This window comes from Symphalangus syndactylus, chromosome 8 (assembly GCF_028878055.3).
Source record: "Symphalangus syndactylus isolate Jambi chromosome 8, NHGRI_mSymSyn1-v2.1_pri, whole genome shotgun sequence".
NCBI lineage: Eukaryota > Metazoa > Chordata > Mammalia > Primates > Hylobatidae > Symphalangus > Symphalangus syndactylus.
Genome location: NC_072430.2, coordinates 44,031,827 through 44,057,974, shown reverse-complemented (window position 1 = coordinate 44,057,974; position 26,148 = coordinate 44,031,827). Strand labels below are relative to the sequence as shown.

The following is a 26,148-nucleotide window of genomic DNA, read 5'->3' as shown; positions in this document are numbered from 1 at the left end:
AAATCTCTCTCAGACATCTGGTAAGGCTATCATTCATCCCATTGAATGGCCATATAATATTCTATGGGGTAATATATTTTAATTTTTCAGCCATTCCCTGATTAATGGCCATTCACTAGGTTTCTGGTTCTTGGCAGCTACAAACAAGGCTGCAATAAACATTCTTGCACACATGTTCATACAAATTAGCACTTTTATTTTATGGAATAGATTCCTAGGAGTAGGATTCTGGGGTCAAGGGAAATATGTATTTTTAATTTTAATAGATATTTCCAGACTGCCTTCCAAAACAAAAAGGCCAGAATGCTCTACAACAACACTAGCAATGGATGGAGCACATGTCACCCCACAGTCCTGCTGGCAACAGGTATCATGACTTCTTAATTTTTTGCCAGTTTAATGGATAAAAAGGAATATTTCATTAGGCATTTGCATTTCTCTCAATCTGGGCCACTGCATACACTGTGCAGTCTGTGTATAGGATGATGGGGCAGAAATCTGGCCCATAAATGGTTTGCAAAAACAAGCATCCTGATGGTGTTCAACGCAGAGGAAGGGGCCCCAACCTTTTCTTGTTTATATGAAGGTAATGCCAGTGGCCCCGTCCTGACCACCAAGAAATTTGAACACCTTTTTATATGGCTGTTGGATGTATTTGGACTTCTGTGAATTTTCTCTCCATATCTGTTGCCCATTTTTCTGTTGGGAAGCAATTGAAAACATCTACTTGTATCATTTAATATTAATATTGTCAATTTATAGGAGCTGAAATTTGCAAGATTAACTTTACAGAAATTAAATCTGACTACCATCTGCATTACAGTTACTATCATTTGCCCAATAACTTTTTTATAGTATCACTTACAAAATATTTTTAATGTTTTAGTCAAATATGTTTATCTTTTCTTTTATAACTTTTGGCATCCAGTCTTGTTTAAAACCATCTCCTTGATCTCTAGAAAATACAGGCTGGGTGTAATGGCTCACCCTTGTAATCCCAGCACTTTGGGAGGCTGAGGTGTGTAAATCACCTGAGCTCGGGAGTTCGAGACCAGCCTGGCCAACATAGTGAAACCCCATCATTTTGTACTAAAAATACAAAATTAGCTGGGCATGGTGGTGGGCACCTGTAGCCCCAGCTACTCAGGAGGCTGAGGCAGGACAACTGCTTGAACCCGGGAGGTAGAGGTTGCAGTGAGCCGAGATTGTGCCACTTCACTCTAGCCTGGGGGACAGAGCAAGACTCTGTCTCAAAAAAAAAATATATATATATATATATATGTACATAAATATTTAATAAGATAATTTAGGAGACTACCTGTATTTTCTTTTTTTTTTTGGTGGGGGGGGGGATGGAGTGAGCTGAGATCCTGCCATGCACTCTAGCCTGGGCAACAAGAGCGAAACTCCATTATAATATGCATCTTTGGCTATCAAAATATATTGCAATCAGTACATCTACCCTCCTCCCAGAAAATGCAAACAATTTTTAGCGTATTTAACTTTAGGCTGGGCACGGTGGCTCATGGCTGTAATCCCAGCACTTTGGGAGGCCGAGGCAGGCAGATCACATGAGGTCAGGAGTTCGAGACTAGTCTGGCCAACATGATGAAACCCCATCTCTACTAAAAATACAAAAATTAGCCAGGCATGGTGGCAGGCACCTATAATCCCAGCTACTCAGGAGGCTGAGGCAGAAAAATTGCTTGAACCCAGGAGGTGGAGGTTGCAGTGAGTGGAGATCACACCATTGCACTCCAGCCTGGGCGACAGAGCAAGACTCCATCTCAAAAATAAAAAAGAATATTTAACTTTACATATCTCCTTCCCAACTTATTTTCTGTCATGTATTTTAAAACTCTACAGTTGATGTTCTTGTACATTACCCATTCATTTACCCTTTACTTTGTTCTCCGTTTGTTTGTTTATTTGTTCCTTCATTTCTCTCCAACCTTCCATCTGAGATTATTTTCACTCTGCCTGAAAACAAAATGTGCGTTAGAATTTCCTTCAGTGGGTTTGCTGGTAATGAATACTCAGTTTTTGTTTGTCCATTTTGTTTTGTAAAATACGTTTATGTTACGTTCTTCTTGTCTAGATAATTTTATAAATTTGGAATAATTTTAAACATTAATTTTCAAGACTAGAACAAAGAACCCATTGCTTTCCTGAACCATTTGGAAATAAATTGCCAACATGATGCCCCATCACACTTAAACACTTTAGTCTATAATTCTTTTAAACAAGGACATCCTCCTATATAACCAAAATAAAAACACCAAAATCAGGAAATTAACACTATACATTATGACCATCTAATCTAGAAATTCATTCAAGTTTTGCAAATTGTTCCAATAATATCCTCTAGAAAACAAAATAAACCGGCCGGGCGCGGTGGCTCACACCTGTAATCCCAGCACTTTGGGAGGCCGAGGCGGGCGGACCACGAAGTCAGGAGATCGAGACCATCCTGGCTAACACAGTGAAACCCCATCTCTACTAAAAATACAAAAAATTAGCCGAGCGAGATGGCGGGCGCCTGTAGTCCCAGCTACTCGGGAGGCTGAGGCAGGAGAATGGCGTGAACCCCCGGGGGCGGAGCCTGCAGTGAGCCGAGATCGCGCCACTGCACTCCAGCCTGGGCGACAGCGAGACTCTGTCTCAAAAAAAAAAGAAAAGAAAACAAAATAAACCAATTCAGATGACCTGTTGCATTGTCATGTCTCTTTTGTCTCCTTCAATCTGGAATAGTTCTTTACTTCCCTTGTCTTCGTGACCTTCACATTTTTGAAGAGTACAGGACAGTTTTTTGTGTGTGTCTGATGTTTCCTCGTGGTTAGATTCAGGATATGTGTTTCTGGCAGAAATAACACAAAAAATGACACTGTGTTCTTCTCATTGCCTCCCATCAGATGGCATGCAATCTAGATTTGTGTCATTACTGGTGATATTAACTTTGATCACCTGATTAAGGTGGTATCTGCCAGCTTTCTCCAGTGTATGTTACTCTTTTCCCCTTTGTAATTAATAAGCATTTTTAGGAGATATTTTGAAATTATGTAGATACCCTTACCTTGTCAAACTTTTGCTATCTAGCCTCAGCGTCCGTTGATGTTTCTTAGTTCTGAATTAATTATGATGATTATGATTGCCAAATCATGATTTTATTTACTTATTTATTTATTTTCGAGACAGGGTCTTACTCTGTCACTCAGGCTGGAGTGCGCTGGTGCAATCAGGGCTCACTGCAGCCTTGATCTCCCAGGCTCAAGCAATCCTCCCACCTCAGCCTCCCAAGTAGCTGGGACTACAGGCATGTGCTACACCTGGCTAATTTATTCTTTTTTTTTTTTTTTTGGAGAAACGGGGCCTCACCATGTTGCCCAAGCTGGTCTCGATCCCCCTCAAGCAATCCTCCCACCTCAGCCTCCAAAGTGGTGGGATTACAGGCGTGAGCTACCACGCCCAGGCTAAATAGTGATTTTCTAACTCCATCGTTCCTTCTCCATTTATTCATTGACACTCTGCTGCAAGAAAATGTTTTCTCCTTTTTTTTTTTTGAGACAGAGTCTCACTCTGTCACCCAGGCTGGAATGCAGTGGTGCAATCTAGGCTTACTGCAACCTCAACCTCCACCTCCCAGGTTCAAGTGATTCTCCTGCCTCAGCCTCCTGAGTAGCCACCACGCCCGGCTAATTTTTTATATTTTTAGTAGAGATGGGGCTTCACCATGTTGGCCAGGCTGGTCTCAAACTCCTGACCTCAAGTGATCCACCCACCTTGTCCTCCAAAGTGCTGGGATTACAGGTGTGAGCCACATCACCCAGCCTATTTATTCATTTAGTTAATTATATCAGTGTAGATTCAACGATTCCTACTAATTCAATAGGTTATAATTCATTACCGTCATTTTTTTTTTTTTTTTTTTTTTGAGACGGAGTCTTGCTCTGTCGCCCAGGCTGGAGTGCAGTGGTGCGATCTCAGCTCCCTGCAAACTCCGCCTCTCAGGTTCACGCCATTCTTCTGCCTCAGCCTCTCAAGTAGTTGGGACTACAGGTGCCCACCACCACGCCCGGCTAATTTTTTTGTATTTTTAGTGGAGACAGGGTTTCACTATGTTAGCCAGGATGCTCTCGATCTTCTGACCTTGTGATCCGCCCGCCTCGGCCTCCCAAAGTGCTGGGATTACAGGTGTGAGCCACCGTGCCCTGCCTCATCATTCATTTTGATGCTTAAACAGTCCCAGATTTGGCCAGTAGGAGCCCCTTCAAATTAAATATCCCAGTCTCATTTTAGAACTTCCCTGCTCTATCCCTGGAAACAGCCATTTCTCAAACAACAACAAACCTGGTTCCTGTTAGTAAAAAATAATTTTTAGGAACCAAGATTTGAACACTGGTCGTACTTACTGCTGTCAGGGTCTTGCTGCTCCTGAGCCCTCTCGGTAGCCAGAGGCAAGGAACATCTGCATATGTACATGTACATATTTATATCTCTGTGTGTGTGTGTGTGTGTGTGTGTGTGTGTCCATGATTGCACTTTAGTACTTCAATCCCAATCTGGTTTTCAATCTTTCCACATTTATAGCTCTCTTTTCCAATAGTGAGAATCCCATCTCCCATTGTTCTCAATACATTTACTCACTGGATCATGTTATGGGCTGAATCATGCCTCCCTCCAAAATTTAGGGAAGCCCTAATCCCCACTATCTCATAATATGAATGTATCTGGAGATACGGCCTTTAAAGGAGTGATTCGGGCTGGGCACGGTTGCTCACACCTGTAATCTCAGCACTTTGGGAGGCCAAGGCGGGCAGATCACTTGAGATCAGGAGTTTGAGACCAGCCTGGCCAACATGCAAAACCCTGTCTCTACTAAAAATACAAAAATTAGCTGGGCGTGGTGGCACACCTCTGTAGTCCCAGATACTCAGGAGGTTGAGGCATGAGAATTGCTTGAACCGGGGTGGCTTCAACGAACCGAGATCATGCCACTGCACTCCAGCCTGGGCAACAGAGAGAGACTCTGTCTCTTTTTTTTTTTTTTCTTTTTTTTTTTTTTTTTTTGTGACGGAGTCTTTCTCTGTCCCCCAGGCTGGAGTGCGGTGGCGCGATCTCGGCTCACCGCAACCTCCACCTCCTGGGAGTAGCTGGGACCACAGGCGCCCACCAACACGCCCGGCTAATTTTTTTGTATTTTTTTTTAGTAGAGACGGGGTTTCACCATGTTAGCCAGGATGGTCTTGATCTCCTGACCTCGTGATCCACCCGCCTCGGCCTCCCAAAGTGCTGGGATTACAGGCTTGAGCCACCGCACCCGGCCGAAAGAGACTCTGTCTCAAAAAGTAAATAAAGAAAGATATGATTCAGTTAAAAGGAGGGCATTAGGCTGGGCCCTAATCCAATTTGACTGGTGTCCTTATAAGGAAGGGGAAACGTGGGCACAGAGAAATACCAAGGATGCTCACATACACAGGAAAGGCCATCTACAAGCCAAGGTGAGAGGCCTCCGAAGAAACCAAACCTGCCAACACCTTGATCTTGGACTTCTAGCTTCCCAGACTTTGAGAAAGTAAATTCCTGTTGCATAAAGCCACCCAGTCTGTGGTGTTTTATTATGGCAGTCCTTTCAAACTAATATCGATCCATCCAGCCAAAAGCAACCTCGTCTAAAACCAGCACCAACAAATATTTTGTGATCGTCAGCCTGCCTTAAGCAGGTTCTGAGAAGTACCTCTTTCTGTAGCAATCTCATTATCTATATAAATTCAGCCTGACACAGTGGCTCACACCTATAATCCCAGTGCTTTGGGAGGCTGAGGCAGAAGGATCACTTGGGCCCAGGAGTTCAAAACCAGCCTAGGCAACATATAGTGAGACCCTCATCTCTATGAAAAATTTAAAAAAATTAGCTGGGCATGGTGGCACATACCTGGAGTCTCAGCTATTCAAAAGGCTGAGGTGGGAGGATCGCTTGAGCCTGAGAGGTTGAGGCTGCAATGAACCATGATTGCACTTCACTGCACTCCAGCCTGGGTGACAGAGCATGGCTTTGTCCCAAAAAAATAAAAAATTAAAATAAATAAGTAAATTCAGTATTCTCTGCCAAGCAACTAGTTGTGCACAGTCTCGGCGTGCTTGCAGGGACTGGTTTGGTCTCAGAGTTAAGGGGCCAGTGGATTTTGCCACAATATATATTCTGTGCATGTTGCACTCTGACAGACCCTATTCGTTCTGAAGATCTCCCTGATGGCTCAGCCAATCCACGGCACCTACAATGCATATTTACTGAGCATCAGAGAATACAATCACTGACAAAGAAACCAGCTCAGAGCTTAGCTTGTTCCTTAATAAGGCATTGCTCAAATTGTGACCCCCTTAGGAAGTGTGCTTTAAATTGCACCACAATCTAACCTTAACTTATTCGAAATTTCAGAAATCTGAAAAATGACTCTGAATCATAGACCCCAACTCCTTTATCTTACCCATTCTTATTCCTCTTGGAATTTATGTCCGACTTCACAAGTCTAAAAATGATTGCTCTGGCTGCCTGCGCTGCATGATCTGCTGGGGCCTGGAAGCCCCAGCTGTGCTTTCTCTGCCTCTGACACCTCCCCTGGTAATAAACGGAGCTCTACCAGGGCTTCCCTAATGACTCCTGCAGCAATGGACAACACTGCCGCTCATTAATAGTGACGCTAGCACTATGGGGCTAGTGGGAACAAATGTTTATTTGGTTCCAGAAAATGAGCCAATCCCACCATTAGACACTGTCCACAGAGATGCGGTAAGAAGAAGCCATTTACAGAAAGACAAGCTTATTTTGCTGAAACCTCTGCTGTAAGCTGAGGTGGTTAAAGCTTCTACAACAGCAACACACCGTGGCTGAATCTTACCCTTGTCTCAAAGAGCTGCTTCCTCAGGGGAGTAGAGAAATCATACCCATGCCTCAGAATGGGAAAACAGATGCCTGGAAAACCCCCCTCTGCATTCTCCTTTACTTTCCAAACTTTTACAGCCAAGCTGCTGGGATTCTCACTATGTCTGTGGAAGAAGGTTATCATGCATCCTTATGGGTCCCAATTCACTGTGTCCTCAAGCGCTCACTGTGGGTCAGGCATTGTTCTACATCTTTGTATAATCCCAGTACATTTAATCCTCACACTGAAGTGGGTTCCTCACTTTTCAGATGGGAAAACTGGGGCTGTCCTGGAGACACCCAGGACAGGATAAGAAGGTAATCTATTCTGTATTCAGATCCAGAGAGGTCAAGTAACATGCCCAAGGTCACACAGTTAAACTGCAAAGGAACAGGAATTCAAACACAGGCCAAGTGCCTCCACAGCATGCAGTCTGGACCACCAGGCTGTATTTTGGGTAATGGTTAACAATAATTACAATTATATAAAGTGTCTTCCTTCCAATATGCAAAACACTTCCAAATAGGTTGTCTCATTTACCCATGGTACAACACTTTTCTAATCTGGAAGGATGAGGTCACAGTGCTTCAAATTATCTCGTTTAATGCATAACAGGGGACTACGTCCTCGAATTTGGGACAGAACAAGGAATAAATTAATTTATGAAAGCATGTGGCCCCAAGGGTGTTGACTCACCTGAGAGATGGGGGGGGGCACACAATTTGGGGCTGAAGAGGTTGCCTACGTTAGCCTTCTTGGCTTACCTGATTTTGTACAGATGTGATCCCACAAAACACAACAGAAAGATTCATGCCCTCAAAGTCCCTATGCCCCTCTCCTGGGGCCAAGAACAACATTCTCATCCGATTTTCAAGAAGTCTCCCGAGGCACACGCACATACCATTTCTTGATTAATTCAGTTTGGCTTCAAGTCCTTCTGTAGTTTCCTAGGGCTAAACGGAAGCCGAATTCTTCCCAATTCCCTTCCTCGTGTCCCCTAAAGGGAATCCTCCTATCAGTGTTCAACAGAAATTCAAATGCAGAAGAAACCAGGGAGGCAGTAAGATTTCGAACAATTGCATGCCTCAAGTTTTTTTTTTTTTTTTCCTGTACTCATTCTGCTGGATTTTCCCCCTTCTCTCAATCTATAGCGTTCTATGTTTATAAAGCTGTTGATACCAATAAAGTCAATCATGTGAAACAATGCCCATCCTTTTATGTTCTTTTATCTTGCTGAGATCAGGAATGATGCCCATGGAAGCTCCAGCAAGGTACTCTTCCTGTGAGCCCCTCCTCATTCTCTAGTCTAGACTCTCCTTGGAAGAAGACCTCCAAATTTGCAAATGTTTAACAGAGAGGGGGAAAAAAGCTATAAAAATTATTTTAGGAATCCTCCAAATGAAAGCACCATTCTTGGCACCACCCCCTGCAATGGCTTGTCTGTGTGTCCCAGAAAAGGCTTCATTGATTTCTAAGACCGAGACCCCCTCTCTATGGCAAGGAGTGGAGGAATTAACAGCTAAGGATGAATCCTGCTGAAGGAAATACAGTTCTATACCATAAATAAGCCACAGACTGTATTACTTGGGTAATCTAGATGCCTGGGGAGGTACAGTCACTACAACATGCTCTCTCTCTCTTTTTTTTTTTTTTCTTTTTGCTCTGTTGCCCAGGCTGGAGTGCAGTGGTACGATCTCAGCTCACTGCAACCTCCGCCTCCCGGATTCAAGCGATTTTCCTGCCTCAGCCTCCCAAGTAGCCGGGACTACAGGCGCATGCCACCATGCCCACTTAATTTTTTGTATTTTTAGTAGAGATGGGGTTTCACCGTGTTGGCCAGGCTGCTCTCGAACTCCTGGTCTCAAGTGATCTGCCCACTTTGGCCTCCCAAAGTGCTGGAGTCACAGGCGTGAGCCACCACACCTGGCCCCATGCTCTCTCTTTAATGCACAATTTAAGATACTTAGCCATCAGGCCAGGACAGGATGAGAAGGTAATCCATTCTGCACTCAGATCCAGAAAGATAAGCCTGGCTAAATAGTGACCTGTCTTGACTAACCAGACTGCACTTTTGAAAACCACATTGTATAAGAATACTTATTGACCTCAAAAAAACATTATTCACAATATACTGTTTAAACACCACAAAAATAGTAATTACCTTAAAGAGCCCTTTTCTGAAACAGAATCCGACTGAGATGATTCAAAAGAACTATTAACAGTTTAGGCAAGATGAAGAGAAATAAGACCACTGGGGCACCCAGGGGCTAGCAAGAGTGGGAAGCTATGACCACCAAGAGGCTCAAAGGAGCAAGGGGAGGAAATGAAATTTCTGGCGCCTGGATAAGGGGATAGAAAACATTCCCAAGCAAGGAAGGAGCAAGCAAAATCCTCATTTCTCTCTCCACCCACCCACCTATCTACTACTGGTGTCTCTCACTGGTTGAACTCAACTAGAAGGCTGGCAGCAAAGGAGTCTAGGTAATGCATTTTGTAGATATGCACAGAGCAGCCCAAAGAAGGATGAAGAGTAGATGGGGGACAGGGGAGCAAAAAGAGAATAGTCACCTGACCCAAAGTAGCACCCCAGTCACTTCTTATCACATCATCTTGTCTTGTCATTGTAATTACCATTATTTTTATTTTATTTTATTTTTTTTTTTCATTTTTTTTTTTTTTTTTTGAGACAGAGTTTCACTCTTGTTGCCCAGGCTGGAGTGCAATGGTGTTCCTTCCTTGCTTGGGAATGTTTTCTGGCCCCTCACTGCAACCTCCACCTCCTGAGTTCAAGCAATTCTCCTGCCTCAGCCTCCCAAGTAGCTGGGATTACAGGCATGCGCCACCATGCCCGGCTAATTTTGTATTTTTCGTAGAGACAAGGTTTCTCCATGTTGGTCAGGCTGGTCTCGAACTCCCAACCTCAGGTGATCCGCCCACCTCAGCCTTCCAAAGTGCTGGGATGACAGGCGTGAGCCACCGCGCCTGGTCTTTTTATTTTTATTTATCTGTCCCCCTCCCCACTTGAATGTAAGCTCTCTGAAAGGAAGGAATTTGTCTGTCTTATTCAAAATTGTACCCACACATGGAATGTTGGAGCCCAGGAAGACTGGGGAAGGCTTCCTCATGCGTAAAGGGTACAGGGTTTCCCAGCACAGGTTCCCAGAGCCCGAGTGGGGAAGGAGGACATCTGTATTGGGTAGGGGGTGGGGGCAGAGGGAGGAGATGGCTACCTACAAGGGGATTAATCAAACAAGTAAATAAAAATAATGAGAACCTCACTGCTGGAGAAGGAAGCTACAAATACAGAAAGGGAGAAAACTGGAATCAGCCCTATAGTGATGGATCGGAATTGGAGATATTGGTGTAAACTCATGATTTTCAAGATAGATGAGTAGATTGATAGATGTACAAATAAATATAGATGTCACTGTAGTGTGTGGGAGTGTGTGGGTGTGTGTTTCCAACTGTAACCATGGAGAGGGCCTTGGAACAGGGATACCCTAATAGCAATAAGCACACTTAGCATTCAGGTCTTGGCTTCTAAATACCAATTTCCATGACATGGAGATTAAATTCAATTGAATTAAATTGAATGGAGCTGAAGATTAGGTGACAGTGGTGTATCAATGTCAATTTTTCAATTTTGATGGTTATGCTTTGGATACATAGAAGAATGCCTATGTCTGTAAGAAATACAAACTAAAAGTATTCCAGACTGATGACGCATCAAGTCAGTGGTTATCCTCAGGAAAAGAAAAACAAAAATTCTGTAGTTGGAAGTTTTCTATTAGTTTGTGATTATTTTCAAAAACAATTTTCTTAAAATGCACTTACATTCCCAGCACCTAGAACAGATCTGGCATTCCAAGTGCTCAATAAATATTTTTTGAATTAATAACTGAAGGATATAAACAGTTACAACAAACACATGCTTAGAAAAAACACATACAAATATTAACAGTGGTTTTTTTGGAGGGATGGATTTATCACAGGTAATTTGGGTATTTTTTCACTTCGTGCTTTTCTGCTTCTCAAGTTTTTTTAGATTATTATGCATTATTTACTGTTATATTGGTCAGGCTGCTGACCAGCTAAGACTAATATTTTAGAGGCAAAATCTTGTCCTTGAATTTATGGGTTTCAACATTTTATGTATTAAGTTATTGGGACCAGATCTTTGGAAATTGCTTGTCTACCCAAGTACACAGAATACGAATATGATCAGTTAATTATTGAGACATGTAACTTCCTGATGTCTAGAATATTCTTGCCCATTACCCAGGGCTCCCTCTTTTCCAAAATCATGATAATGGAGTCACTCATCAGCAGTTTGGTGAACATTTAATCATACAGAGAGGTGTAGAGAATTTTGTTGGGTATTTCATTAGGTTAGCAAAGGAACTAGAGGCTGGGCACGATGGTTCACGCCTGTAATTCCAGCACTTTGGGAGGCCAAGGCAGGTGGATCACCTGAGGTCAGGAGTTCAAGATCAGCCTGACTAACATGGTGAAACTCTGGCTCCACTAAAAATACAAAAATTAGCTGGGCGTGGTGGCGGGTGCCTGTAATCCCAGCTACTCGGGAGGCTGAGGCAGGAGAATTACTTGAACCAGGCAGGCAGAGGTTGCAGTGAGCCGAGATGGCACCATTGCACTCCAGCCTGGGCAACGGAGAAAGACTCCATCTCAAAAAAAAAAAAAAAGGGAAGGAACCAGGGAATTGTTCTAGATCAAGATTTTCAGTGACCGGCCAGATGCAGTGGCTTACGCCTGTAATCCTAGCACTTTGGGAGGCAGAGGTGGGCAGATCACCTGAGGCTGGGAGTTCAAGACCAGCTTGACCAACATGGAGAAACCCCGTCTCTACTAAAAACACAAAATTAGCCCGGCATGGTGGCGCATACCTGTAGTCCCAGCCACTTGGGAGGCTGAGGCAGGAGAATCACTTGAACTCAGGAGGCAAAGGTTGCAGAGAGCCAAGATCATGCCATTGCACTCCAGTTTGGGCAACAAGAGCAAAACTCCATCTCAAAAAAAAAAAAAAAAGATTAAGATTTTCAGTAACCAAGACACTCACTTGGATACTACTGAAAAAACACTGAGAAATTCTGATGAAAATGATCCTTTTTCTAGGCCCTGGATGGACTGTTACCCTACAATGGGCATGTTAATTTAATTACATTTCTCTTGCATTGATTTTATTTTGGATTAGTCTCCATGATGGGATTTGACAGGCATCCTAGTTCCTGTGGCAACTTACGTACAAGTCACCTCTTAAAATGGCCAACTCCTGCCAGGTGCAATGGTTCACGCCTGTAATCCCAACACTTCAGGAGGCTGAGGCAGGAGGATCACTTAAGCCCAGGAGTTTGAGACCAGTCTGGGCAATATAGCAAGACCATAGCTCTATAAGAAAAAAATTGTTTTTTTTATTTTTTATTTTTGAGATGGAGTCTTGCTCTGTTGCCCAGGCTGGAGTGCAGTGGCACGATCTCCACTCACTGCAAGCTCCACCTCCTGGGTTCACACCATTCTCCTGCCTCAGCCTCCCAAGTAGCTGGGACTACAGGCACCCACCACCATGCCCAGCTAATTTTTTGTATTTTTAGTAGAGACAGGGTTTCACCATGTTAGCCAGGATGGTCTCCATCTCCTGACCTCGTGATCTGCCCACCTCGGCCTCCCAAAGTGCTGGGATCACAGGCGTGAGCCACTGCGCCCAGCCTGTTTTTTTTTTTTTTAAAGGACAACTCCTGCAGTTGATTTAAACAAATGTTGATTTGTTTAAATTAACATTTAAATGTTATATTTTGGGGGATGGGGGGATGTGGGGATGGCTAATGGGTAAGAAAACATAGTTTGAAAGAATGAGTAAGATCCAGTGTTTGAAGGCCGGTGCGGTGGTTCACGCCTGTAACCCCAGCACTTTGGGAGGCCAAGGCAGGCAGATCACCTAAGGTCAGGAGTTCAAGACCAGTCTGGCCAACATGGCAAAAGCCCATCTCTACTAAAAATACAAAAAATTAGCCAGGCGTGGTGGAGGACGCCTGTAATCTCAGCTACTTGGGAGGCTGAGGCAGGAGAATAGCTTGAACCTGGGAGGCAGAGGTTGCAGTGAGCCGAGATCACGCCACTGTACTCCAGCCTGGCAACAGAGTGAGACTCTGTCTCAAAACAGACAAACAAACAAACAAACAAAAAATATTTTTTTAGTCTTTACCATGTGCCAGATATTTTCCACCCTCTTTCTGTAGATTCATTCCTTTTCATTACAACATTTGCCTTGGCTTCAAATTCTGGAGATGAAATGAAAAAATAATTTTTACTTCTGAAGGTAATATATACCATCTAGATACCAAGCTACCTTCATAATTGAGGGTGTTTAACCAATGGACGCTGTGCAGCAAGTCCTGGGTGAGGTACTCCATCATCAGAGCTTACTCCTTACAACCTTTCTCAGTAGGTGTCTTACCCTCATTCTAACCTGTGAAGAAACTGAGGTTGGAATGCCTCCTGACTTGCCCAAGGCCCAGCAAGCTTCATTTGTTCACTGATTTGCATTCTTTAATCTTTTATCTGTGTGTTGCAGGTCCCCAAGGTATATCTCATGCCCACCTCACTGTCCCCTCCGTGGACATTCAACAGAGCCTGCTGGCCGGCTGCCAGCCACTCATTCACTCAGCAAGCCCAAGCCAACTCCTCCTGCCGCCTTCCTCCAGCGTCCCCTGGCTCTTCAGTGGAAAATCCAGCTTGACTCCCCCCCAAGAGTTAAGTCTGGCCGATTCTCTCTCTGAATCCTGCCTCCCATCTGTACCCACCTTCCATCCTGGCTACCCCCACCCTGGTTTGGCCCTCACTACCTTTCACAAGGACTGTTGCCGCAATAAGTTCCTTAGGGGTTTCCCAGCTGACTTCCACAATCTTTTCTCCCCAACCCCCTACACGGTGATTTCCCAGAAGCACAGCTCTAGTCCTGTCACTTCCCAACTCTAGAACCCTCAGAGCCTCCCATTGTCTACTTTTTTTTTTTTTTTTTCTTGAGACAGGGTCTCTGTCGCCTAGGCTGGAGTGCAATGGCTCTATCTCGGCTCACTGCAACCCCCGCCTCCCGGGTTCAAGCAACTCTCCTGCCTCAGCCTCCCGAGTAGCTGGGATTACAGGCGCCCGCCACCACGCCTGGCTAATTTTTTGTATTTTTAGTAGAGATGGGGGTTTCGCCATGTTGGCCAGGCTGGTCTGGAACTCCTGGCCTCAAGTGATCCACCCGCCTCCACCTCCCAAAGTGCTGGGATTTCAGGCGTGAGCCACAGCACCCGGCCTGACTACTCTTTCCTTGGCAATTCCTGCGTCACCAAGCCCCAACCCACCCTGCTGAGTTTTGCTTCCAAGACTCCCCTCCCATCCAGCCGGCTTGAACCGGCCTCCAGTCACGCTGTTTGTTCAGCTAGAATTTTTCTCTGCCTTCTCTTCAAGGCCGCTCAAGCTTCATGAAGCGGTTCTTTATTCTAACTATGCCCACTTCTCTCATTTCCCTCATCAACCGGCCCCGCTCCACATCCTGCATTTATCTATAAACTCCTGAGAGCCAGGAGTTTAGCCTGAAATCCTAGCTTCTTGGTTAAGAGCTGAAATGCCTTCACACGGCGTGCAATGGATGAACCCCACCGCCAGTTTTCTAACGGGTCCAGCCGCGGGCAGGGGCCTGTGTTATGGAGCCGCATGACGCACCAGGCCTACTGCCGGACCCCAACAAGCCTGGCCTCTGTGAACCCAGCTGTCCTCACAAACTGTCTCTTCGGGCCACAGGCCCATCAGAGGCTTCCGTTTTCCTTTCAGAAGATCTCATAACCGTCAGCTGATACCTGGGACAGGCACAGCACACACAGGTCATTCTAGAAATATTGGTCTGAACAAACTCTGAGCTGGAGAAGACATGAGAATGATGGATCCGATTCCTTCTCTCAACAGAAGAAATCAAGGCACAGAGAAGGAAAGAGACTCGCCCTAGGTCCCACAGCAAGCAGCAGTACTGGAGCCAACACGGAGGCCCCCCGGTTTCACGGTCAGGGCTCGCTACGCTACACTCTGAACGCAGACCCAGGGCAGCGGCCTCGGCCGCCTGAGGCCACTGCCGAAGACATCGCTGCCAGTCGTAACATCACGTTACTTCTGTCCCTCGCCTCACAGACTCCTTCGCTCTTTCCACTACAGCGAGAGGACTTCTCCAGGGCCGTATCACCCTGCGGAGGGAGGAGGACACGGCCTCTCAGGAAAGGGTCTCCAGACAGTTCCGCTGCTCCGGGAGCAGGCCCCGGCCCCGCCCCCGCGTGCGCCTGGCCCCACCCCCAAGCGCTCCCTGACCAGCCTCCACGTGCATCCGCCCCCGACAGGCCAGGCCTGGGAGGAGCCGAAGCCCCACTCCCCGCCTTCTTCGTGAGATCTCCCCTATTGACGTCGACAGACAGAAGCCGCGTCCAGTGAGAAGGAAAGGACGGCCGCTATAGCCCTATCGGCTGCTACAACACCAAAACGTATCCACCTAACTGGCTGACGCTACACCTTGGTCTTTCCGGGTCCTTGCACGCTTCGGTCCAACTCCTGCAGAGCTGAGCCCGAGGGGAATCCGGAAGGGACACGCTGAACAGGTAAGACTGTGCTGCCTGGGGTGCCTACTGGCGTCGGTTCGAGGGCTGCCGCGCTCCCGCTGCAGAGCTCGGGGTGGGAGACAGGCGCGGCCAGGAGGGCCAGGGAAAGGGGCGGGGAGGGGCGGGGAGGAGCCAGCACGTGGAACGCCGGCGCCACCAGGCCTAGGTGGCAGCTGGGCCGGCGCGCTCCGCCCGTTCTGGGGCGCGTGGGGTCCTCCGGCCGGATCAGTGCTGCGACCGTAAACACGCAGGGAGGGCACCCCGAGTGTCGCCGCTGAGGGCGTTTCTCTAAGCGCTTCTCTGAGCCCTGCTGCTGAAGGCCCCACCCGACACCTGGCGGGGTCTGGGCTGCGGGCCTTGGGGCGGTGTCCCCCGCGAATATTCAGGTCAGCATAACAGATAAGGCGTGGCTGAAGCTTACGAAGTGGCCGGCTCTGTGCTGCCGGCTTCACAGGCGCTAACTTTTCCCAGCGCTGTGATGTGCTTGTCAGACGCAGAAAGGGGTGCAGTTTGGTTGTCCGTGGGGGTAGCGCACAACTAGCAAGTGGCGGGGCCTGGATTTGGCCCTAGCCTCCACTCTGAGTTGTGTGTTAGCGAGAAAGCCAGCTCTTCCACGCCTCGTGGGCTCCCCGGGGGCTTCAGAAACCATGACACCTTTCACCATGGTGTTCTACAGGCATTGTCTTGTGACTCCAGCAGCGCAGCCAGAAGCAAAGAAAACTGAGGGGACAGCTTCCTAGAGGAAACAATTACAAAGTCCCAAACTCTGATTTTAAATAACGATGGAAATTAGAGTTGAGGTGGTGTTCTGTGGGTAACCAGGCCTGGGGGTCCTACCAACAGAAGTGGAATCCCTGTTCCACCATTTAACTTACGCTGGGTATGGTACCTAGTCCTGTAAGCCTGTTTCCTCATTTGTAAAATAGGATTGAAAATACCAACTCAGGGTGGGCGTTAGTACAAAGCTTGCGTCTGAAGTGTTTCTTAAATGTTAACAGAAAACTTTGTTGTTGTTTTTTAAGTCAGCTGTCTAAAATGTTGTTTTACAGTGAACAACTCCTAACTGCTGGGACTGTAGGCATGCACCACCACACCCAGCTAATTTTTAAATTATTTGTAAAGACGGGGCAGAGGGGTGTCTCACTGTGTTGCCCAGGCTGGTCTTGAACTCCTGGGCTCAAGTTATCCTCCCACCTCAGCCTCCCAAAGTGCTGGGATTAGAGGCGTGAGCCACCGCCCTGGCCTGTAGAAGCTACTTTGTATTCAGCTTTACAAACCAGTGGCGTTAGCGTTTTGCACATTACAGCCCGCTAGTCTACAGAATCCCCCCCGCCCCCCCTTTTTTTTTTTTTTTTTTTTTGGATACTCTTGTTGCCCAGGCTGGAGCACAATGGCACGATCTCGGCTCACTGCAACCTCCGCCTCCCGGGTTTAAGCGATTCTCCTGCTTCAGCCTCCCGAGTAGCTGAGACTACAGGGGCGCGCCACCGCGCGCGGCTAATTTTTTGTATTTTAGTAGAGACAGGTTTTCACCATGTTGGCTAGGATGGTCTCATATATCTCCTGACCTCGTGATCCGCCCGCCTCGGCCTCCCAAAGTGCTGGGATTACAGGCATGAGCCACCGCGCCCGGCCAGTCTACAGACTCTTACAAAATTCCCCTGTTGTTGGATATCTAGGATGTTTCTCACTTTAACTATTACAGCATGGTGTAGTAAACATCCTTTTTTAATATAGTTCACATACCCTAAAATTAACTTTTTTAAAAGGGTTCAATCCAGTGGTTTTTTTTTTACTATTATATTGGCAAGATTGTGCAGCCATCACCACTGTCTAATTCCGGAACATTCTCATCCGCCCAAGAAGCAACCCCGCGGCCCCAGGGTGCCCCAGTCTCTGAGCCCCGGTTGTTGGGCTCCAGTACAGGGCCCCTAACCATGTGCTAAACAAGATGGTGAGGCTCAGCCTGGAAACCAGAACAGCCCCGAGGCCCCCAAACTGGAGAGCCCCGTGGGGAGATGGAGCCCTTCCCCCATTCTAAGCTTTGGCCCGGTGCTAAGGCTGGACCGACCCCCTGTGCTGTCAAGCCTACCTCCCAGGGGGAGGTGAGGCCACAGCCGATGTGTGCGGGCTGCCATCCCCCACACTTGGCTCCGGGGCTGGCCGGTGTTGGGGGGGGTCTAAGCACTGCGGGCGGGCGGCACGGAAGCCCAGGGCTGCTGCCTACTGGGTGTAGCGCATCCCGCCCCCCACCCCGCCCAGCCTCCTCTGGGCCTGCGCCTTGGGCGTGTTGAGGCCAGGCCAGGAATGGTGCCCTTGAAGCAGGGAAGAGCCTGTAATTCCGGAAGCTGCGGGCTCCCAAACCGGACACCATTTTGGAGACCGGTGCAAAAATGTGTGCCGCTTTTGTGTGGGAAACTGCTAGACTGTGAGGGAGAGCCGACCTCCTCATGCATGAACCTTTATAGAGGGTGGTCCACATATTCTGTGCACTACATACACACACGCTGGGCACATACTGGCTCTCTGTGTTAAATCTCAGAATTGCTGCCGCGCGTGGTGGCTCACGCCTGTCATCCCAACACTGCACCAAGGCAGGAGGATTGCTGGTGGCCAGAAATTCGAGACCAGCCTGGGCGGCAACATAGTGAGACCCCGTCTCTACAAAAATATTTTTTATTTTTATTTTATTTTTCTGTCAAGCTGTTCTTTATTTCAGGGAGAGGGCAGTGGAGGGGGCTCAGTCTTTCTCGGCAGCGGCTTTCCTCATGGCGGCCAGTACCTTGCTCAGCTCCTCCCGCTTCCTCTTGGCACGGATGTGCGTCCCCACCCTTTTCTTGATGAACTTGAGGGCCCGTTTCTCCTTGGAGACCTTCAGTGACTCCATGGCGCGCAGCTCGTACGAAGCGAAGCCACACACCTCCCGGATCATGTCCCGCACAAACTTGGTGCGTTTGCTCAGACGCCCGCGGCGGCGGCTGTGCCTTGGCTTGCTCAGGTTCTTGGTCACCTTGTGGCCCTTGCTGAGGCCCACGGCCATAGGGTAGCGCAGAGCCATGGCTGCTACTCTCCAATGGCGGCCGTGGCGGAAGGCCAAAAATATTTTTTAAATTAGCCTGGTGTGGTGGCGCGTGCCTGTAATTGCGGCTACTCCGAGGTTGAGGCAGGAGGACAGCTTGAGCCGGGGAGATGGAGGTTGCTGTGAGCGGAGATCGCGCCACTGCACTTCAGCCAAAAGGGGGGTAGAAGGGAATAAGTAAATAAATAAATAAAGTGGTATCTCACTGTGGTTTTGATTTGCATCTACCTAAGGACTAATGATGTTGGGTATCTTTTTCATGTGCCGGTTGGCTATTTGTGTAGCTTCTTTTTTTTTTTTTTTTTTTTTTTGAGACGGAGGTTTTGTTTGTTTGTTTGTTTGTTTTTGAGATGGAGTTTCGCTCTTGTCGCCCAGGCTGCAATGCAGTGGCACCATCTCGGCTCACTGCAGCCTCCACCTCCCGGGTTCAAGCGATTCTTCTAGCTCAGCCTCCCAAATAACTGGGACCACAGGCGCCCGCCACCACACCGAGCTAATTTTTGTATTTGTAGTAGAGACGGGGCTTCACCATGTTGATCAGGCTGGTCTCGAACTGCTGTCCTCAAGTGATCCGCCAGTCCCAGCCTCCCAAAATGCTGGGATTACAGGCGTGAGCCACTGTGTCCGGCCCTAAATAGTGTCTTTTGATGCACAGAAGTTTTCAATTTTGATGAAGCCCAATTTATGTGTGTGTGTGTGTGTGTGTGTGTGCGTGTGTATGTAGTGTGTGTGAGTTTTGGGTGTCATATTTGAGAAATCATTGCCTAATCAAGATCATGATGATTTATACCTTTGTTTCCCTCAAAGAGTTTTATAGTTTTAGATCTAGACCCATTTTGGTTCATTTTTGTCCCATATGGTATGAAGTAAGGATCCAAATTCATTCTTTTGCAGTTTGATATTCAAATGTCCCAGCAGTTGAAAAGACACTTCTTTCTTTTGTTGAATGGTCTTGGCACCTAGATGAAAACCAGTTGACCATAGATAGGCATATGGATTTATTTCTGGTCTCAATTCTACTCCATTGATCTATATTTCTATCCATACGCCAGTAACACAGTGTCTTGATTACTGTAGCTTTGTAAGGAATTTTGAAATTGGGAGGTGTGAGTCCTCCCAACTTTGTTCTTTTTCAAGATGATTTTGGGTATTCTGGGTCCCTTGCATAATATGAATTTAGGATCTGCTTATCCATTGCTAAAAAAATGGCGTTTGGAATTTTGATAGGGATTACATTAAATCTGTAATCTCTTTCAACAGTGTTTTATAGTTTTCTGTGTACACGCCATACATTAATTTTGTTAAATATATTCCTAAGTACTTTTTCTCTTTTTTTTTTTTTTGTAACTGAGCCTGAGCAAGACCAGAGGAGTGCTTTATTCTTTTTGATGCCATTGTGAATGTAACTTTTCTTTAATATTCAGGCTGTTCATTGCTAGTGTATAGAAATACAACTGGTTTTTCTACACTGATCTTGTATCCTGCAACCTTGCTGAACTCAGTTATGAGGTCTAGTAGATTTTTGGTGGATTCTTTAGGATTTTCTGTATATAAGATCATGTTTGGTCACCTTTTATTTCTTTGTCTTGCCTAATTGCCTGTCTAAAACTTCCACTACAATGTTGAACAGATGTATTGAGAACCAACATCTTTGTCTTGTTCCTGACCATAGAGGGAAAACTTTGTCTTTGGCCAGTAAGTATGATGTTAGGTGTGGGTATTTTGTAGATGCTCCTTATCAGGTTAAGGAAACTACCTTCTGTTTCTAGTATGTTGAGTGTTTTTTTAAATCATGAAAGGATGTTGCATTTTGTCCATGCTTTTTCTGTGTATCAATTGAGAAAATCATGTGAGGTTTTCCCCATCTATTAGTATGATATATTGATTGATTTTCATATGTTGAGCCAACCTTATATTTCTGAGATAAATCCCACTTGGTCATGGTATATAATCCTTTTTATATGCTCCTGGATTTCGCTTGCTAGCATTTTGTTAAGGATTTTTGTGTCTATATATTCATAACCCATACTGACCTATATTTTTCTTTCTTTTTTTTTTTTTTTGAGAGACAGAGTCTTGCTCTGTTGCCCAGGCTGGAGTGCAGTGGCATGATCTTGGCTCACTGCAACCTCTGCCTCCCAGGTTCAAGTGATTCTCCTGCCTCAGCTTCCCAAGTAGCTGAGACTACAGGTGTGCACCACCACGCCTAACTAATTTTTTGTATTTTGGTAGAGATGAGGTTTCACTCTATGTTGGCCAGGCTGGTCTTGAACGCCTGACCTCGGGCAATCTGCCTGCCTTGGCCTCCCAAAGTGCTGGGCTTACAGGCGTGAGCCACTGCCCCCGGCCTTGACCTATATTTTTCTTCCTATAGGATCTTTGTCTGGTTTTGGTAACAGGGTAATACTGGCCTTATAAAATGATTCGGAAAAATGTTGTAAATATCTTGGAATCGTTTTTGTAGGAGCAATTCCCAGAAGGAAGGCATGTACATTTGTAAGTTACTTGATAAATATTGTCCGGTCATTTTCCAAAAAACCAAATTGTGTTTATTTGAGATTAACATTGTCTTTGCAGAATAGTAGTCTCTTAGAAATTATAATTCTTTATGCCTTGAGGTACTTAAAAGTTTCTCTGAAAGACAAAGCCAAGCCCAACCTTCTGCAACACACCTGATTTTAACATCTAGAGCAGCTCCAAAGGTGCTAGATGCAGCGTGTTACCAGCAAATTGTTTTTGAGTGCTTCCTACATAGAACAGGTTTTCTCAGCTTTAGCACTGTTTTGGGCCAGGTAACTCTTTAGTTGTTGTTTTTGAGATGGAGTCTTGCTATGTTGCCCACACTGGTCTCAAACTCCGGATTCAAGCCATCCTCCCACCTCAGCCTCCCAAGTAGTTGGAACTGCAAGTGTGAGCCATCACACCCAGCTGAATAATTTTTTCTTTTTTCTTTCTTTTTTTTTTTTTTTTTTTTTTAATGTTGTTTGTTTGAGACGGGATCTTGCTATGTTGAGCAGGCTGATCTTGAACTCCTAGGTTCAAGCAATCCTCCTGCCTCGGCTTCCCGAGCAGCTGGGATTATAGGCATCAGCCACTGCACCCAGCCCTGGATAATTCTTGCTGAAGAATGTATGGAAGCTGCCCTGCGCATTGTAGGGTGGTTAGCAGCATCCCTGGCTTTTACCCACTAGGCGCTAGTAGCAGCCTACCCCTCCTTCTCCCAAGTTGTGACAAACAAAAATGTCTCCAGACATTGCCAAATGTCCCCTGGTGGGCAAAATAATCCTTAAGAAGCACTGATCTACAAACTGTGATGCATACTAGGTTTTATATTATTACTAGATAAAATTGTCTCTAATGGCCAGGCGTGGTAATCCCAGCACTTTGGGAGGCTGAGGTGGGCAGATCACGAGGTCAGGAGTTCGAGACCAGCCTGGCCAATATGGTGAAACCCCATCTCTACTAAAAATACAAAAATTAGACAGGCATGGTGGCACACGCCTGTAGCTTTAGCTGTTCGGGAGGCTGAGGCAGAAGAATCGCTTGAACCCAGGAGGCAGAGGTTGCAGTGAGCCGAGATCGTGCCATTGCACTCCAGCCTGGGTGACAGAGCGAGACTCCATCTCAAAAAAAAAAAAAGTCTCTAATTCTCACTGTATACCATTACCACTTTGGTGCCATTTGTCCCAGTCCATGTCACCATATCCTGTTTACTTTCAAATCTGTCTCTTTAGGCTCAATTTCTCTCTGTATTCTCAGACCCATATTTCCCATTGCCTGCATCTTAAGATTGATTTGTTCAAAATCAGACTTACTCTCCTCTCCCCAAAGTGTTCTTCCTTTATTCTTAGTCTCCCTGCTCATGACTCTACCAGTTACTCACTTAACCTTTCTCAACTCCTCTCTCCACCTCTCCCATGAAATTTGCTGCCTGAATCTAAATCCAGGCTCTGCTATCCGAAGTACCATGTCCAAAATGTGTGAGTTAATCTCACCTGGCTTGCCGCTGCAGTTCTTACTGTCACCCCATGCCGCTGCCTTTCAGGTGCCCTTTCTTAGCAGCTCTAATCATGTCACTCCTCGCACACCTAGAGTCCTCATGATCATGCCCTTTCTGCCTCTGCAGGCTCATCCCTCCCATTTCTTGAACTTCAGGCTCTGGCCATACCAAATGGCCTGCAGGCCCCCCGCCCCCACTGCCTTACCTGGCATTTTCTTTTTTTTTTTTTTTTTGAGACAGAGTCTCGCTCTGTTGCCCAGGCTGGAGTGCAATGGCACTATCTTGGCTCACGGCAACCTCCACCTCCCGGGTTCAAGCGATTCTCCTGCCTCAGCCTCCCAAGTAGTGGGGATTGCAGGTGCCCACCACCGTGCCCGGCTAATTTTTGTATTTTTAGTAGAGACAGGGTTTCTCCATGTTGGTCAGGCTGGTCTCGAACTCCCATCCTCAGGTGATCCACCCGCCTGGGCCTCCCAAAGTGCTGGGATTACAGGCATGAGCCACCACACCCGGCCTAATTTTTGTATTTTTAGTGGAGATGGGGTTTCGGCATGTTGGTCAGGCTGATCTCGAACTCCTGACCTCAGGTGATCTGCCCACCTCGGCCTGCCAAAGTGCTGGGATTACAGGCGTGAGCCACCACGCTGGGCTTGCCTGACATTTTCATTCTTCAGACTGCACTTACCTCCCTCCCCCACCTCCAGCCCAGGCACGTGGAGCAGTCACTCCCTTCTCTCCCACCACACTTGGAGAGACTTGGGTCTTCATCCTTATCCTGCGCTGCAGGGGTTGGTCTGTGCATCTGTCTCCCATATTAAATAATCAGTGCCTCGAAGCCAGGGAGCACAGCTTATTATCTCTGCCCACTCCCCAGTTCCTCACATGGAGTGAGTGCTTTGTAAATGTGTGTGGAGTAGTAAATGGAAATAACCCAGAGCAGAAAGAAGCTACCTGGGACTTAAAGTAGCCACAGGTTTTGTTTTGCTTTGCTTCAGTTCAGCAAAAATTTACTAAGCACCAACTAGGTCATGGATGCTAGGAATAGAAAAAAGAACAAAGTAGGATGTTTGCCTTATAGAATTCACCTCACATCTAGTATGAGATGGGAGTATGAACAGAGTCATGCAGAGTGATGAGTGCAAACATGGACTATAAAGCGGCCATAGAGAATGAACTGTGTTTGTATTTAGAGAAGACACACTCCCCACCCCTGAACAGGCTTCTTAAAAGTACTAGAAAGGTACTGTCTTTGTCCTAGCCTTTAAACTCTTTCCGTATTGGGAAGGCTTCTATTAGTATGTGACTTTTTAAATGATTTTTTTTTTTTTTTTTTTTTTTTGAGACAGAGGTTCGCCCTTTTGCCCAGGCTAGAGTGCGATGGTGTAATCTCAGCTCACTGCAACCTCTGCCTCCTGGGTTCAAACAATTCTCCTGCCTCAGCCTCCCAGGTAACGGATTACAGGCACCAGCCACCACACCCCGTGAACTGTTGTACTTTTAGTAGAGATGGGGTTTCACCACGTTGGCCAGGCTGATCTCACACTCCTGACCTCAGGTGATCCACCCACATCGGCCTCCCAAAGTGCTAGGATTACAGGCGTGAGCCACCACATCCAGCCTTTAAAATGATTTTTGCTTGACCTAACTATATTACTTGAAGTTGGCAGGCTCCCTTACCAGATTGCAGTGCATGTATGAGTTAGGGGTGAACACATGCTCTCCCTGGCCCAAATTGGCACTCGCCAGTGATTTTATCATCGGCTGCGTCCTGCTGATTATGCAGCCCCCTACTGAGGATAATGGTGTGAGTGGGACATGGTCCTGCCTCCTGTGGGTGATCTGAAGTCTTTGACTCACCAGTTCGTGTGTTCTTTGCTGTATTCATGCATTGTTACATAATTAAACAAATTAGAATTATTTCATATACAGAACATGCACTCTAAAGAAATTTTGACCTTTTTATACAGTTGGTAATAATAATCATCTTTATGTCAGGAGGGCTTATTTTTCCTATCAGTCTTTTTCTTTTTTGAGATGGGGTCTCACTATATTGCCCAGGCTGGTCTCAAACTCTGGGCTCAAGCGATCCTCCCACTTCAGCCTCCCAAAAATGCTGGGATTACAGGTATGAGCTACCGCACGCAGCCATTTTCCTACCAGTCTTAACACTGGCTACACGTGCTTCCCTTCCTGTGCACAGTGCCTTTCAGCTTGTAACTTAACTATTAATAAATACAACTGTATTCTTTAGCTGGGGTATAAGGTAACTGATCCATAGGGAAACCCACACATGGTGTTCAGGAGCCATTGTTTAGGACAATGAATAAGATAAAAGTTTTAGGGCCGGGCTTAGTGGCCCATGCCTGTAATCCCAGCACTTTGGGAGGATAAGGCAGGTAGATCACTTGAGGCCAGGAGTTCTTGAGCAGCCTGGCCAACATGGTGAAACCCGTCTCTACTAAAAATACAAAAATTAGCTGGGTGTGGTGGTGGGTGCCCATAGTCCCAGCTACTTGGGAGGCTGAGGCAGGAGAATCACTTGAACCTGAGAGGCGGAGGTTGCAGTGAGCCGAGATGGTGCCACTGCACTCCAGCCTGGGCAACAGAGCGAGACTCCATCTCAAAAAGAAAAAAAAAAAATACACACACATTTGGGCTGCAGGGTCAAGGATATTACTTTCAGAGAAGAGAAATATAGACAGGCAAAAGAGCAGATCGGGGGTCAGAGAGAAATGAACTCACTTTTGAACCTGTTGGGTCTGTGGAAATAGGAAGCAGCGTAGGAACTTGATGCTCAGTAGCAATATTAGGGTTGGAGCTGCATCTGCATTGGTAGATGAGATGGTGTTAAGTCTGAAAGGAAAAGGATCTAGGACAGAACAATGGAAATCACATACAGGGTGTGTAACCCAGGAGAAATGAGCAAAGGATTCATTTAGCAAGAAGAAAACCAAGAGAAAGATATTACAGAAGCCAAAGGAAGAATGTAGCCTCCTGGTGCCACATGTTGCAGGAATAAGGGCTAAAAAGAGACCACTCACTTTGGCAAGTAGGTAATCATGAGCAAGAGCATTTTAATAGAAAGGCGAGGAGAGAGGAAGCTCGACTGCAGTGGGTTGAGGAACATTGGGAGATGAAGACATTGAAGTCGTAGATGTAGACCATTCTTTCAGAATATGCCCATTTTTTTTGGATTAGAAATGGAACACTTACAAATGAAAAACCTGGGCATGTTTTTAAAAGCTGAGATAAGGAGAAGGAGACATTAACATATGGGGGAACAGATGTCTGCAGTTCCTGAGAAGGAATGAGACCAACAGCCAGGTGGGATGGGTCTCCCTTGAAAAGGAGCAGTGATACCTGGTCCAAGATAAGGAAGAAGACAATTAGTGGCCGGGCGCGGTGGCTCACGCCTGTAATCGCAGCACTTCGGGAGGCCGAGGCGGGCGGATCACGAGGTCAGGAGATCGAGACCATCCTGGCTAACACGGTGAAACCCCGTTT

General features: G+C 46.4%; 2 protein-coding genes across 17 annotated transcripts in view; one reads left to right on the top strand and one right to left on the bottom strand.

Annotated features, from left to right (window-relative positions):
• Positions 1-15,367: 15,367 nt before the first annotated feature.
• The window catches only part of DCAF4 (DDB1 and CUL4 associated factor 4), a 33,396-nt gene continuing 22,615 nt past the window's right edge, over positions 15,368-26,148 (top strand). For 4 of the 16 annotated variants that reach the window (XM_063644283.1, XM_063644278.1, XM_063644273.1 and 1 more), the window contains exon 1: positions 15,699-15,951. The gene's annotated coding sequence lies outside the window, so the exon portion shown is untranslated. Of the gene's footprint in view, positions 15,566-15,698; positions 15,952-20,264; positions 20,340-23,990; positions 24,093-26,148 lie in introns of those variants that run through there. The other 12 variants (XM_063644277.1, XM_063644284.1, XM_063644276.1 and 9 more) reach the window with 9 other exon arrangements.
• LOC129487695 (large ribosomal subunit protein eL36-like) lies at positions 18,285-18,653 on the bottom strand. Its single transcript, XM_055288908.2, has one exon. The coding sequence runs from the start codon at positions 18,621-18,623 to the stop codon at positions 18,306-18,308; it is 318 nt and encodes a 105-aa protein (XP_055144883.1). The 5' UTR covers positions 18,624-18,653; the 3' UTR covers positions 18,285-18,305.